Consider the following 13251-nt stretch of genomic DNA (forward strand, 5'->3'; position numbering starts at 1 on the left):
GAAATATACGTTAATAACAATATATCTGAAACAACATAGACGATATATCAACCCGGCCATTTTATCAGTCTAAGTCTGTTATACATCATCTTCCCTGATGTAATCTCAGAGCTCTGTGGCCTCTTTGACGCCTCTTGCCACACGCTCTGCTTCATTATTATAAACTGGTGCCACCTCTCCAAATTAAAGGCACTTTCAACACCCACGCCATCTGCCCACTTCCATTAATGCGGAGTGGGATATTTTTCGCTCATTCCCACCTCTACTATGCCGCACGTTCCCGTGCAGTCATGTGTATTTTCAGAAAAAAATACTTGAGAGAAGAGGACTGCACGAGCTCTGCGGGGAGCTTGTGTTGAGACAAATGCCTTGCATGTATAATTAACTTTGTTGTTTGTAATATAAAGGAAATAAGACGTGCGTAAATTATAGTGAGATATGTTTTGTTTGTGTTGGTGTGTCCAGCCAATAGCGTCTTCTCTGTTGGTCTTAAAATGCACGGTGGGGGGTTTGGTGTGTTTCCTCTGTGTGTGGTTGAAAGCAAAAACAACAGCGTCCTTTACAAATCACGTTCGATTTCACACAGCAGCTTTTTCTCTCTCTCTTACACACTCACACACATGGACACAAACCAAATCTCAATTAAGACGCCTTTAGTGTAGACCCTAATACCGCTCAATGAAATCTCAGTTATCTTTCAGCCGCATTCAGACTCAGCTGTTGGCGTGCTCGCTGTGGAACTAATCGATGTTAAACATCCCTTAGCTGGCGATTTGTGTCCACTCTGTCCTCCCGCTCATTACTTAGTGACAAATATGGCTGAAGGCTCGCTAAAGCCTCTCTTGATGAGACGACCAGGGCTGATGAAAACACTATATGCCACAGGCTTGAGTCATGTTGCCGGATGTTGATGATGTCCCACTTCTGGTATACGGCCTGCGATGACATCATTTCGAGATGAGATTACAGGCGAGGAGGACAGTTGGCAAACAAAGGCTCAAAAAGCCCAGGCTGTTGCCAGAAGAAATTCAAACCTGGCGTCTGTGCTTTGAAATTTAGTTAGCAGTGGCATGTTATCTCGCTCCCGCAGAGATTACTTGGCAAAGTCACAAGAACTCCTTGGAAGTTTTTGCCCTTTTTAAAGTATGTAAATGAATTGAAATTGAAAAAGACACAAGTAAATCTCAGCAGACAGCCACGAGCCCCATAGACACGCTGCCAGCCTTCTGCTTTCTGTCTCACTTCAACTCGCAATGTAGAGTTCGTCTCTGAGCAGTCTGCCCAACAGGTAGACGGTTGTGTTTTTCAGGAGATATCAAGCTGTGAGCTCAGACAGGTCAAGGTTCTCGTGTGTGTTCTGCTCAGAGCCACGCTGTCACCAAAAAAAACCAACAAAAAAAACCAGAGACATGCCCTCCGAGGCTTTGTTGTTTTCACACATTAGCGTGACAGCAGTACACTTCTGCCCCCGGGGAGGATGCGAGGCTAATATTTAGAAATACTAATTAATGAAAACGCCCCTCATTATTCAACTCAATAGAAAAGCCAAATATAGCCTGAATCAACAGGCTTTTGAAGACGTGATCTTGATCGCCCCCCCTCTCATCTCTTAGCCTGATAGCTGTGCATTTGATGAGGTAGAAATTCAGGAGATGCCATCAGCGAACATGTGTGTGTGTGTGTCTGAGTTTACAATTAGGGTCGATGTGATTGTCCATCAGAGCTGTGTGCGGCACTAATGGGCTTTCATTTGACATTTTGCGGTTGCTTGCTTTCTCTGGATTTTATTCATTCGCTTTGTGAATAAAGGAAGAAATCCTCACGGATCAGATGCAATCGTGGCAGTTGCTACATCTGATCCTGCTCACACACACACACACACACTTACACACACACACACAATCAGATCATAATGGGTTAAGTTTGTAGCCACTGAGAAGCTGTCCATTGTTTGTCCCCCCTCTTTATTTACGATGTTTCAGACCTCAGACTTTCATCAGGTAGACAAACAGCACATTCACATGAAGGTTCTATGTTAAATATGCTGTAAGCCTCCTAATGGGAGATCAATTTGATGTTATTTAGCAGATTAAAAGAGTAAATATCAACTTTAATTTGTCTTAAACGAGCAGAGATTTTTTTAAAATTTACTGTGCTTCTCCATTAAAAGCACCTCTGCCTCTCGCCCTGACACATTCATTTGTACACCGAGTATCCTTGAGAGTGTACTAGAGAGTAATAACCTTGCATGATGCCGGCACCCCCTCATTCACAAAACCCTCTCTGCGCTGCATGACAGCTCAAGGTTGACTGCCATTCACTCTTATGGATTGTCTCGGCTCTCATGCCGAAGGTCTGCGATGTTGGTGGAAGTTAAGATGTGTTTAAAAAAGGGTTGCATTGATTCGTTCAAGCCTCTGACACAGCCGAGGCTTTTACACAGAGATGACGCGTGTTTTAACAATGTGTTGTAACATTCAATACAAGAATTTTGGATCGATACGCACGCTGAGTGCGAACATTTCAAACCCTGTTTGGTTAAAAGAGATCTGTTGAGCAGATTGTTGAGCTGATGTCTCATGTTGTGTTTTTCTTTTAAAGTCATCCGGCTGCTTTTGTGTTTTATTTGCTGCTGAAAAAAACACTTGAAACATCCAGGAGTCATCAAAATAATACTTGAAATGAAAATATTCTCCACAAAGCTGTGAAGTTTGTGAACAGCTGAAATGAAATGAAACGGCGCCTTATGAACATCCTTTTTGTGTGTTTATATAATTTGTTCTGAAACTCTGCTACACGAGTAGCCGATGTCCTTTCCTACTTGTTCATCCCTTGTAAATTTGAAAGTGATTTCACACCACACTGCCCCAGATTAATATTTTTCACACAAATCAAGTCACACTCTTAAATTCCCCTATGTACTCAGATCTCTCTGAGGACCTGTGGGCTCTAATGGGCCGTGTTCATGATCTGACTAAAAACATACCTTCACAGAAGTCTCCCATTATCGCCCGTGATGTTTATTTTTCCGTGTCACAGGCGGGGGACTGACAGAGTTTTTCTTTTTTGCTGAAAGGTGCTTTCAACCACTGCACCACAATCTTCCTGTCACGAAGCCGGCATTACTGTGAAAATATTCGGCCCCACAAAGAAAATATGTGCTCAAGGTGGCGTAGACTTTTCACTGATTGCACACTTCACCGCTGCTTGTCACTTTGGCCACCTGAAGCTGTTTTGCTGTTTTGATGTGACTATTTTTCTCTGTGATACATCAGGATGGCACCGCATTGATTCTGTTGCATATTCGTAGCTGTAAATACCCATTAACCCTCATTAATAATCACACACACCTGTGGCCGTGATAGATTTTTAATTATCGCGTCATTCTTTTGGATACATTCTCCGGCTGACTCGAATACTGGCTCACCAATAAAAACGAATACACAAGAATTTGCCACGGTGACATTCACACCACTTAAACCGAGTGAAAGCAGTCAGGACTTCGTAATATGTGCTGACGCACCGAGTACGGGGACAGGTGGATCTCATAAACGCTAGAGAAAACAGCACAAACAAAGAGCCTCAAGCATAGCGGCTATAAATGTTTACAATAAAAGCACCCATCGTTAATGATTAATGGAGTTTTAATGGCAGATTCATGGTTTTATTGGGTGGATGAGGTAACTATTTAGCTTATATTCCTGTCATTAAACTAACATTCGTCAGCATAAACAAAAAGCCCTTAACATAAAGTTCTTCGAGGAGTTTGTGCCCCAGAAAAAAATGAGCTAACTATACGAGACAAAGATGTGCTTCCAGTGTTACAAGAGAAAAATCATCCTAGTACAAATCTACAAATGTTTTTACACTGCATTAGTTCAATTTGATCTATTCGGGAAGTTAAAAATACAAATTATTTGTGCACAAGATCACAACCGGACAATTTATTCACAGAAAACAATCATCACACACGCACAGCCACACTAATTAAACACAATCACATGTATTATATAAAGTATGCGCTAGTAAAAGTTTAAAAGTCCCTCAGAAGAATGAGTTTATTAAAGATAACAACAAAGTTGCACTGATCATTTCTTCGTGTCAGGAAATGATGTGTCATGTGACAGAGGATCACCTCAGGACTCTGCGGGTCCTTTCAGCCCATTGTTTTGATTTTTTTTTTTTACGGCTCACAACTCGACTGGTTTGGCTCAGTTTCACCGCTCTGATCAATGTTGTTTCCTGTCGCAGGAGGCAGCTAAACAACAACTCTAAAAAAAACTCAATGTACACTGCCTGCTGAGTACCAAACTGCAGACAGATGCAGTCAGACAGCAGTTGGTGGACAGATATTTTCCCTCAGGAGTTCGTGGAGATCAGAAATGTTGTATATGTTGGACTTACCTTCATCAGGTGGACACAAGCGGGACTGCTGGGTGTGTAAATTGACATTTTAAGCTGATGACATGGCTGTACTGTGTTTATAATTTGCTTCACTTTCCCCCAAACAGCCCCAAAAAAATAAATCAAATTTTACAGCTTCAGAAGGAAGACTTGTTTTATGTGACTTTTGATAAACAGCCTCGGCATAGTTCAATAAGATGTGCAGCAAAGTCTGAAGCAATTCGAGGCAGTGATACCAAAGTTAATCTTCTTTGTAACATGATCATTGTGGCACCGAGTCACGACTGAAAGTCAGTCCATAAAGCCAAACATTTAGTTTGATTTGGGAGATGTACCGGCTTTATAAAGTGAACACGGAGAATCAGATCTGGAGCTGAGGTCCTGTCTTATTGAGCAGTAGTTTCACCTTTTCAGTAGTTTTGTCATGTCCGAGGAAATAACCCTGATATCATAGTGACACAGTGAGGGTTACATTTGAAGGACAAGGGAACTCAACAGCAAGTGTAATACCTACCATGTAGTCACACATCGGTTTGTGGAAAACTACCTCTAGTGTGGCATTAAGGATGGGGACATCTCGGTTTTGTGGAGCCGGAATTGACCATATTTGACAGGATCGTGGAGCTGATGTGAGACGTACAGCGAGTTTTAAAGCAGGAATAAATGGCAGCCTGCCTAGCCCTAAACATGCTCATATTACAGCTGTTTTCTCAAAACATTTGAAATGAGATGCAGCAAAGCAGTAACATAATCCTGACTCATATTTGAGTCACTGTGAGCTTGGTATGTGTTGCAGACTCACTGAAAATGACTTCAGAAGGTAGCCACGCTGTAAAAATATTTTTATGTAGAGATTGAGACCATAAACTCAAGAGGAAACTGTTTACTGAGACACTAAATCGAGTGACAAGTGAAGTCATTTTTGCATAAGGATCAATGCAATCAAAATGTTTTACTGCAGCCAGAGGATCTGTCCCCTGCTGGCCGTGAGAGAAAAGACTGCAGGATTGCATCATGGGAAGTGAAGGATCCAGTGTTTTTTCTATTTTGTTCAACAGTTTCAAAATGACAGAGGATGTTTTTGCACTTGCACTGCTGCATGGATTTCCACCATTCTTCTTTCAAGTAAACAACGTCCTGCTGGAGTAATCTTTTAAAAGGTCAACTCTCTCGCAGTGTTTGTTTTTGTAGCAAAATCCAGTTATGATGGAGGAGGGAGAGATATAACTTTATGACATGGGTCGGGCCTAGCAGTGAGTCCCTTTGTGTGCTTTAAAAACACGGTTCACGTCCAGGACATCACCGGGCTGCAGAGAGGCTCCTTTTTAAAATCAAAAAACACATTTTCTGTGGACAAACATAGGCAGATGTGTCAATATGTAATTCTCACTGATACCATCCAGATGTGATGGAGAACATAATCTAAAGGAACGCCCATTATAATATCTCAAAGGATTAGCTCACAGGCCTAGCATGAAATGGTTTACACTTGTTCTGCCATTGTAAACATTTTGTGCGTCTTTGTCAGGCCTGACTGGAGGTGCTATGGCGCATTTTAATGCCACGATTAGTATTCATCCACATCCTGCATTAACGTTTTGAGCTGTCCTGCTTTGTGACCCCGGGGTGTTAGCTGAGAGCGCTCAGATCGCTCTTTAGATGTTTGCTTCAGGTTTATGCCGTGATGGCGACGCGTGGCCCCGCTGCGGATCAAATCAGTTCATAAAAAGGCATAAATCAGCTTACAGCTGAAAAAGTGAGGGTTTATCCTGATGCCTCGGATTTAAGTGTAATGTAACACACATGTGTGCAACAACATGCGTGTCCTGACTGCTCCTCTTCAATGATAATGGATGGATTTTTTTATGCAGTCTAGCTTATGTGCTGAAAATAATGCCCCAGACAGAGCAGCACAACAATCAGTGGCACAGTGACCATTTTCTTTTCTTTTCTTTTTTTTTTTTCTTCTTCTTGAAAGTGAGGGAGAGACCATCTGGTCCTCTCAGAACGAACCAAACTAAAAGCAGCGGCGTGAATTATTCATTTTTCTAACTGTAACACGCCGCCTAAGACATTTGGTCTTGCTCTAAAAGCTTACCTTATGACATGACGCGACCGCTCTTTCCCTCACAGCCAAGAAAGATAGTAATGGATCCCCAGAGAGACAGATATGGGAGTTATCTATATCACTTTGCCTCGCTCATTCTCTCAACTTGTGTCTTCCTCCTCTTAAATATGTAGGTCTGCCTGTGGTCTTATTCTCTGTTTTCCACCGACTATCATCTCGACCTCTGCAACAATCCTGAGTGACACAGAGAATGTCCATTACCATATCACATGGGTGATTGCGTTCTCTGTCGAGGGGGTGTCTTCTGTGAATATATATATATATATAATATATATATATATATATAAATATATATATATATATGTATATGTATATGTCTTCTCTCTACTAGGAAATATAGGAGTTCTGCTTTTTGCAATTTACAAGATATAGCAAGAACAAATACATACAAAGCGCAGAGATCTAAAAGGTGCAGGTTAGTACATGATGTCTTACCTTGAAGTCAACCTTCAAAGAGAGTTTTGCTGCTTCGCTGCACACAAATTCATCCAACACACAAAAAGCATCTCCTTCTTGCCTTTGGTTGCAAAAAGATGATATGTTTTCATGTCAGATGGATCAATAACATTAGTTCTCTCTCTCTCTCTCTACTTCACAGGGTCCCGGGCACGGTTTGAAGATAGCGCACCTCGGATTGTGGAGGACCCCTCAGATCTGATTGTCTCCAAGGGGGAGCCTGCCACCCTAAACTGCAAGGCAGAGGGCCGACCCACTCCCAGCATCGAGTGGTATAAGGACGGCGAGCGCGTGGAGACGGATAAAGATGACCCCCGTTCTCACCGCATGCTCCTGCCCAGCGGCTCCCTCTTCTTCCTCCGCATCGTACACGGACGTCGGAGCAAACCAGATGAAGGAGTCTACACCTGTGTGGCCCGCAACTACCTGGGAGAGGCCATTAGTCGTAATGCTTCACTTGATGTTGCCAGTAAGGCTCTACGTTATTGATCATAGTCCTAAAAGTGTTTGCGAGTGTACAGTATGCTGATGCTTCGCAGTTGTGTCCCAGATCTTTTTGCAGCCGCTTGGCAGCTTTGTGGAGGTCCACTGGAGAGTTGGCTGTGCTTAAAAATAATGATATGAAGCAGCCTGTAGGAAGCAAACCCTGAAAAGATGGTGGATATAAATTCAGTAATAAGTAATAGCCTGTGGAGTTGTGCCTAATTTTAGGCTGCTGTGACAACAGGCATTTTGTCTTTAGAGAGGAGACACCCCAGTGAGTTTAAGCATTTTTAGAGCATTTTAGCTAGTTAACTCTTCGCTGAAGAAGTGCATGATTATACGCAGAAAGTAACATTGATAAAATAACTGATGTGTGTAGCTTTTAAGGAATAGTTCAGATTTTTGGAAGTCTGTGAGGTACCTATGCATGCTCGCTGTGTTATGTACAGCAGATGGTGGTCAGTGCACTCACAGCAAAGCTCTCAGAAAAAAACTTATTTTAGCTGTTTAATAAACATCAATATCCGTTCACGGGTACGCTGTAGTGAGCATATTCTCACCACTTTACCTCGCCATCAGTCAGCTCTTTCCCTTGGAGATACACAAGCACGGCAACCTCCGGTGCTGGGAAGTTAAGCCAAAGCTGAGGTGCTGCAAACTGTAATTCCTCGAGTGGCCGCTTGAGACTCTCAAGGCTCTGAAATGCCCAATTTCAGTTTACTTATAACGTTTACAGCTTTTTTAGGACATTGACCAGCATGGCTGCTTTGATTGACAGGTAGGTGTCGTTACAGATGGCTTATTAGAGCACCCAGGCGTCATCAGACCCGCTTCAGGTCCACTGATGATCCACGTCTTTGCCGACATTTAGATGAACTGGGAGGTGGAAGATGAAGTACATCCAACATGGCTGCATGTTTTTGGCTTCAAAACAACTCTTATGGGTGACGTCACTGAAGCTCTGTCCATTATTTATACTGTCACTGGTGCGACATTGTCTCATCCGTGGAAATTATGTATTCATATGACTAAACCCAACCACGGCGTATTACGCTACAGATCATCTGACCAGACTTCTTTCAGCTTCTCCAAACTCGGAACGCACTGACCGCTGTCCATTGTACGCAACAAACTGACTAGAGCTCAGAGGTTGTTTATTCTGATGTCATTATACACATTTTCTTTTAACATTAAAAGCATGTTTATTATTTATTTATATGATAGGTGTGTGTGTGCCAAAAGCAGATTGAGTGACGTGACTGAAAAGTTTTATTTGTCAGTGTCATAATGAAATTAAGCATTTCTCCCATCAATAACAATCAGTCACTGTGGACCCCAGACTCCACAGCATCCCAGACCTCATGTTACCTTATATAAGGTTACATGAGTGTCTGTATTTATTAATGTCAGTAAAGGATGTGTGAGCCTCCATCGACATTCAAAACACTTCAGTTTAGCAGAAAAAACATGACCTCAATCGCTCGTCTTCACGTCGTAGTTTATCTGTTATTCCATGCATCTCACTCCAGCAGCTGCCAGGGGACTATTTTCTGTGTTTACTGTCGATCAGACTCAGTAACAAGTGTGAGATGATTTCTGTTAAACTGAAATGTTTTGGAAAGCTGTAGGAGGTTTCTGCTTCTTGCCCTGATGGGTGTTTATCTTGACAGAGTTTGAGCTTCCCGAATCTTTATCATGGAGGTGGTAAAATAACGTGTTATCATGACTAATGGACAGAAATGTGAGAATAACACCCAAGGTGACGAATGTAGGAATTTCTCCTTAAATGACTTCCCTAGTGTTCATATCCAAATCACGGTTATACTCCACATTTTATGATCGATTCATATCTTCAGTGTTTTGTTTATAAAATAGTCTAAGATGGTGTGTTCAGGTGTCTTATTTTGTCTGATCACCAGTCCAAAAACTGAGAGACATTCAGTAAATTTACAAGCGAATAGATAACCGCAGCAAATCATCGCGTCTGAGAAACCGTGTTGCTGATCTGTGAAGACCTTTTCTGTGACAGCCAGATTATCATCACATCACCTGAGAGTCCTCGCTGTACATACCAACACAATCATGCGTGTGAGCATGCATGTATAAGTGTGTTTTCTTTTGTACAGACGCATTGTCTGCCCGCTGAAGAGCAGCAGGGGATTGTGAGCATCCCTCCTATCTTTGTGAAAGTGCACTGAAGTAAAAAGCTCCCACTAGGAGCCGTGTCTATTATTTTCCCTCCTCGGTCCAGGACACGTGCCTTTGTCTTCCTTTCCCTTCCTAATTGTGCCAGCATGGCTCGGCCTTGGGTTGAACTGCGGCTCTCTTTTGGCGTGGAGGAAATGGATTAGTCAGCGGGTTGATTAGGGGAAGGAGCATAACAGATTAGCAAGGTCGAACTGTCCTCGTTAAAAAACACAAAACAGCAATTTGAGCACAGTCTTATCACGCACCATATTGAGGCTTCCTTACTGGCAGTGTGTGTAAGTTTCCATGCATGGATGAACTCATCTGTAGCTCATGTAATAATATATCGCTGTATATTGGAAACCATAAGCAGCTGCAGCTAATGCAAATATCCAAGCTTGGAGAGATGTATATACTGTCATACTGCCTCTAAATTTGTTTGTAATGAAATTTAGCATCGTGTGCAGCTGAAGATTACACTACAGACATATTGGTAAAGGGATGAATCACCTGCAGGCACAGAGTGACTAACAATATTAATAAGGGCCTGTTTTGTTCTAATCTCACTGCCTCCGGCGAGCAAGGGCATATGCTAAGGCAGCGTGATGGTGGTCTTAGAGTCCCCCCTCCACTCTGTGAGAGGTTGTGCTGACTGTGGGGTAAGTAGTGACCCAATTAGCTCTGGCAGGGAGTGTAAGGGTGGCTGTGTATGTGTGTGTGTGTGTGTGTGTGTAGGGTGGGGGTATGCAGTGTTAATGAGAGTCCACTTTTAAGCTGGTGGTCTTGGTGGCGACTGTGTGTGCGAAGCAGGAGTCTGAGAGACAACAGGTGGGAGGAGGAAGAGCTTTAAAACTCCCACTGAGCGGTAATTAATACCGAATGCATCTGTTGGAGCGTTAGTACGTGTCTGCGTAGGGAGCAGGAGTGCTGACACTAACCTGGATTTAACCGCATTAATCACACATTAATTTGCCGGTGAACGATACATAATGTATCTGTAGTGCTGCATGACTAAGGCTCTTTCTCTGCAGTGGGCCTGCAAGATTTGCATTTTATAATGATGCAGATCTTGTCATTGTCCCGTTCGTTAAAGCTGATAAATTCAAATTCTTTCATGTTCACCGGTTGTAGTTCTTAGTTCCTTTTGTACATTGTGTTTCGCCAAACGTGACACCTCTTGTTATTTCCCATGCAAGTCTAGAAGAAGGATGTCAGCGTTATAGCGTCATGCTACAGGTGTTTTCCATCTTCTTAGAGCTTTTTCCGAGGAATTAATGATGTGGCAGCACATACTGTCACACCTTAATTGGATTAATGTGATCATACCGGCTCTGTGGACGACGGTGAAGCAATGAACAATGAAAAATTCTCCGAGGCGTGTCTTGTTTAAGGAGGTCAGACACAAACTTTATCTAAAAAAGAGACACAGAACCGAGTCACTTCTTTTTAAATTTTTCTTCCTTTGGGTAGCCAATGGAAAGTGTGTCATTGCTGACAGGACACACTGGTGTTTAAGCCACAAATTTGGTTTATTATGCATGTGTGAATTCAAATGTTTTGTTTCATTCTGACTAAGAGTCCAAAAATCCAGATATATTCAGCTGTCTGTGACAAAGAACAGCTGCAAATCCTCACATTTCTTGATCAAATAAACCATCCCTGGTTATTTATGTTGCGATTATAAATGTAGCACAGCTACAGCACTGTTACAAACCTGCGGAAAACCACAAACTCTCTAATGCTTGCCTACAAACTCCGGTTCTGCACCCACTTACTTGAATACCCTTATACAGACATGTGCTACCTCCTCCAATGTCAATCCAAACTTTTCTTGTCTGTTGTTCCCCGTTGATCGAACAAGTTACCAGTTCTTTTTATATCAGGGGCGTCCCTTTCTGCCTTTTAAGACACTCATGATGACCGAGCTCTTCAGAAAGTACCTTCTCTCCAACACTACCAACAACTGGACATGATAAATCTATCCCCGTCTACAACTGTCACTTGATTCTACGTGATTAGCTGCACTAACATGTCCGTGTTTCCCTTCACTTTGGATAAAAGCGTCTGCTAAATGACTGAATGTAAATGTTAGTCTAATCTGTCCCCGAAATCCGTAACGTTTTAGCCAATGCTAACCTAATTGTCCACTTGTTCAGGTTTCCCCCTCATCCTTCAGTTGTCGGAGGGGAAGAATTAGATCACATTAATCCATTTAAGAAGTGACAGCTCGTATTCACACATCATTTATTTCCCCAAACGCTGTAAGAAAAGGGGAAGACACCTGTGGCGCGCCCTCCTGCAGATGCAGGGAAGTCTCACGTCCATGATTCATGTAAGGTATCGGATATTTCATCGGACAGAAGAACATATAGTTTGGACATCGTCTCTGATTCGAGGAGGTTAGGTTTGTTCTGTACAGTCAGTCCTTATTTGCTGCACAGTTGGATGTTTTTTTGTGCTCAAATGCATTTTGTGGACCCCGAGGTCTACAAGTTCTGTTTTTTTTTTTAGTACAGCTGCTGTTGCCTCCTTCTAGAGTAGCTCGTAGTAGGAGCTCGCTTTGCTGGAAAATGCCAGCAGAAGTCATTACTCTGTTTTTTTCCCCCCCTTTCCCTTTTCACCCTTTTTTCACTGTAAAGCTGCCAGTGACCGGCTGACTTGCCTTCCTGTTGAAAAAGCAGAATAATGAGACGGTGGGAGTGGGCTGAAATCCATTCCTCCGTTCTTTCAAACTGTGTTTTCTTTTAAGCAAATAGAGAGAGAGGGGGGGTAATAGTAGTAGAGTCTATTTCAAAGTCATGAATGTGAATATCTGGCTGTCTCAGCGAGGAGGCAGTCACATGGTGCGGCAGGATTAGAATAAAGTAGGACAAATAAAAAAATAAAAAAAAGTTGTTTAAAAGGCTTTACAGCCAGATGTTACTCTTACTCCTGATGGGGGATTATGAAGGAATCAAACTTCTGGTTGCAGCTTGTTTCTCGGCTTCTCCGCGTTCTCTCTGATATGCATCATCCCTGATGGTTTTTGTGTAGTCGAGAATTGATCTGCAAGTTTAAAAGAATATGCAAATCACCGCAGCTCTGGTTTGTACGTGAGCACAGTCAAGCCTCGTTGATGTCTGCTTGTAATTGATACATCATTACATTTTATTTTGGAAACTGAATGGATTTATAAAGAGAGAGCCTCCTCTCATCCTTCATCAACAAAATCAGACAATGGTTGGATTAAAGCAATCTCTGTAGGCAAAGCCTCCATTAGCTTTGACAGGGCTGTATCATGGCAACGGGATTAGACCACCTACCTAAATGGGGTTAACTGCAGTCCGAACTAAAAGAACAATAGGAAGCAGGCAGCGTGTCGTCGCCGGGCTCTCAAAAGGTTGCACACTTCCACTGTCCTTTAACCTGTCCGTCCACCATCCTACCTGTCAACTGCGAAAACGCCGAGCCGGCTAACAACTAACACATCTGTCAAGCCCACGCTGTCTGCTTCCTACACTCACCTTGTTTTTAGTATAAAAGCTTTTTTTTTCTTTCCTCCCCCCTCCCTCGTCTCCTGTCAGTCAAACTCAACCATCATGTTTCCTTCAACT

At 42.6% G+C, this 13251-nt stretch overlaps 1 protein-coding gene across 3 annotated transcripts in view; it reads left to right on the forward strand.

Moving 5' to 3' along the window:
• The window catches only part of LOC104928939 (roundabout homolog 2), a 49134-nt gene that overhangs the window by 2705 nt on the left and 33178 nt on the right, over positions 1–13251 (forward strand). For all 3 annotated transcript variants that reach the window (XM_027280929.1, XM_027280931.1, XM_027280930.1), the window contains exon 2: positions 7131–7457. In XM_027280929.1, coding sequence (XP_027136730.1) covers positions 7131–7457 — 327 coding nt within the window. The remainder of the gene's footprint in view (positions 1–7130; positions 7458–13251) is intronic.

Source organism: Larimichthys crocea, chromosome VII (assembly GCF_000972845.2).
Source record: "Larimichthys crocea isolate SSNF chromosome VII, L_crocea_2.0, whole genome shotgun sequence".
Taxonomy (NCBI): Eukaryota; Metazoa; Chordata; class Actinopteri; family Sciaenidae; genus Larimichthys; species Larimichthys crocea.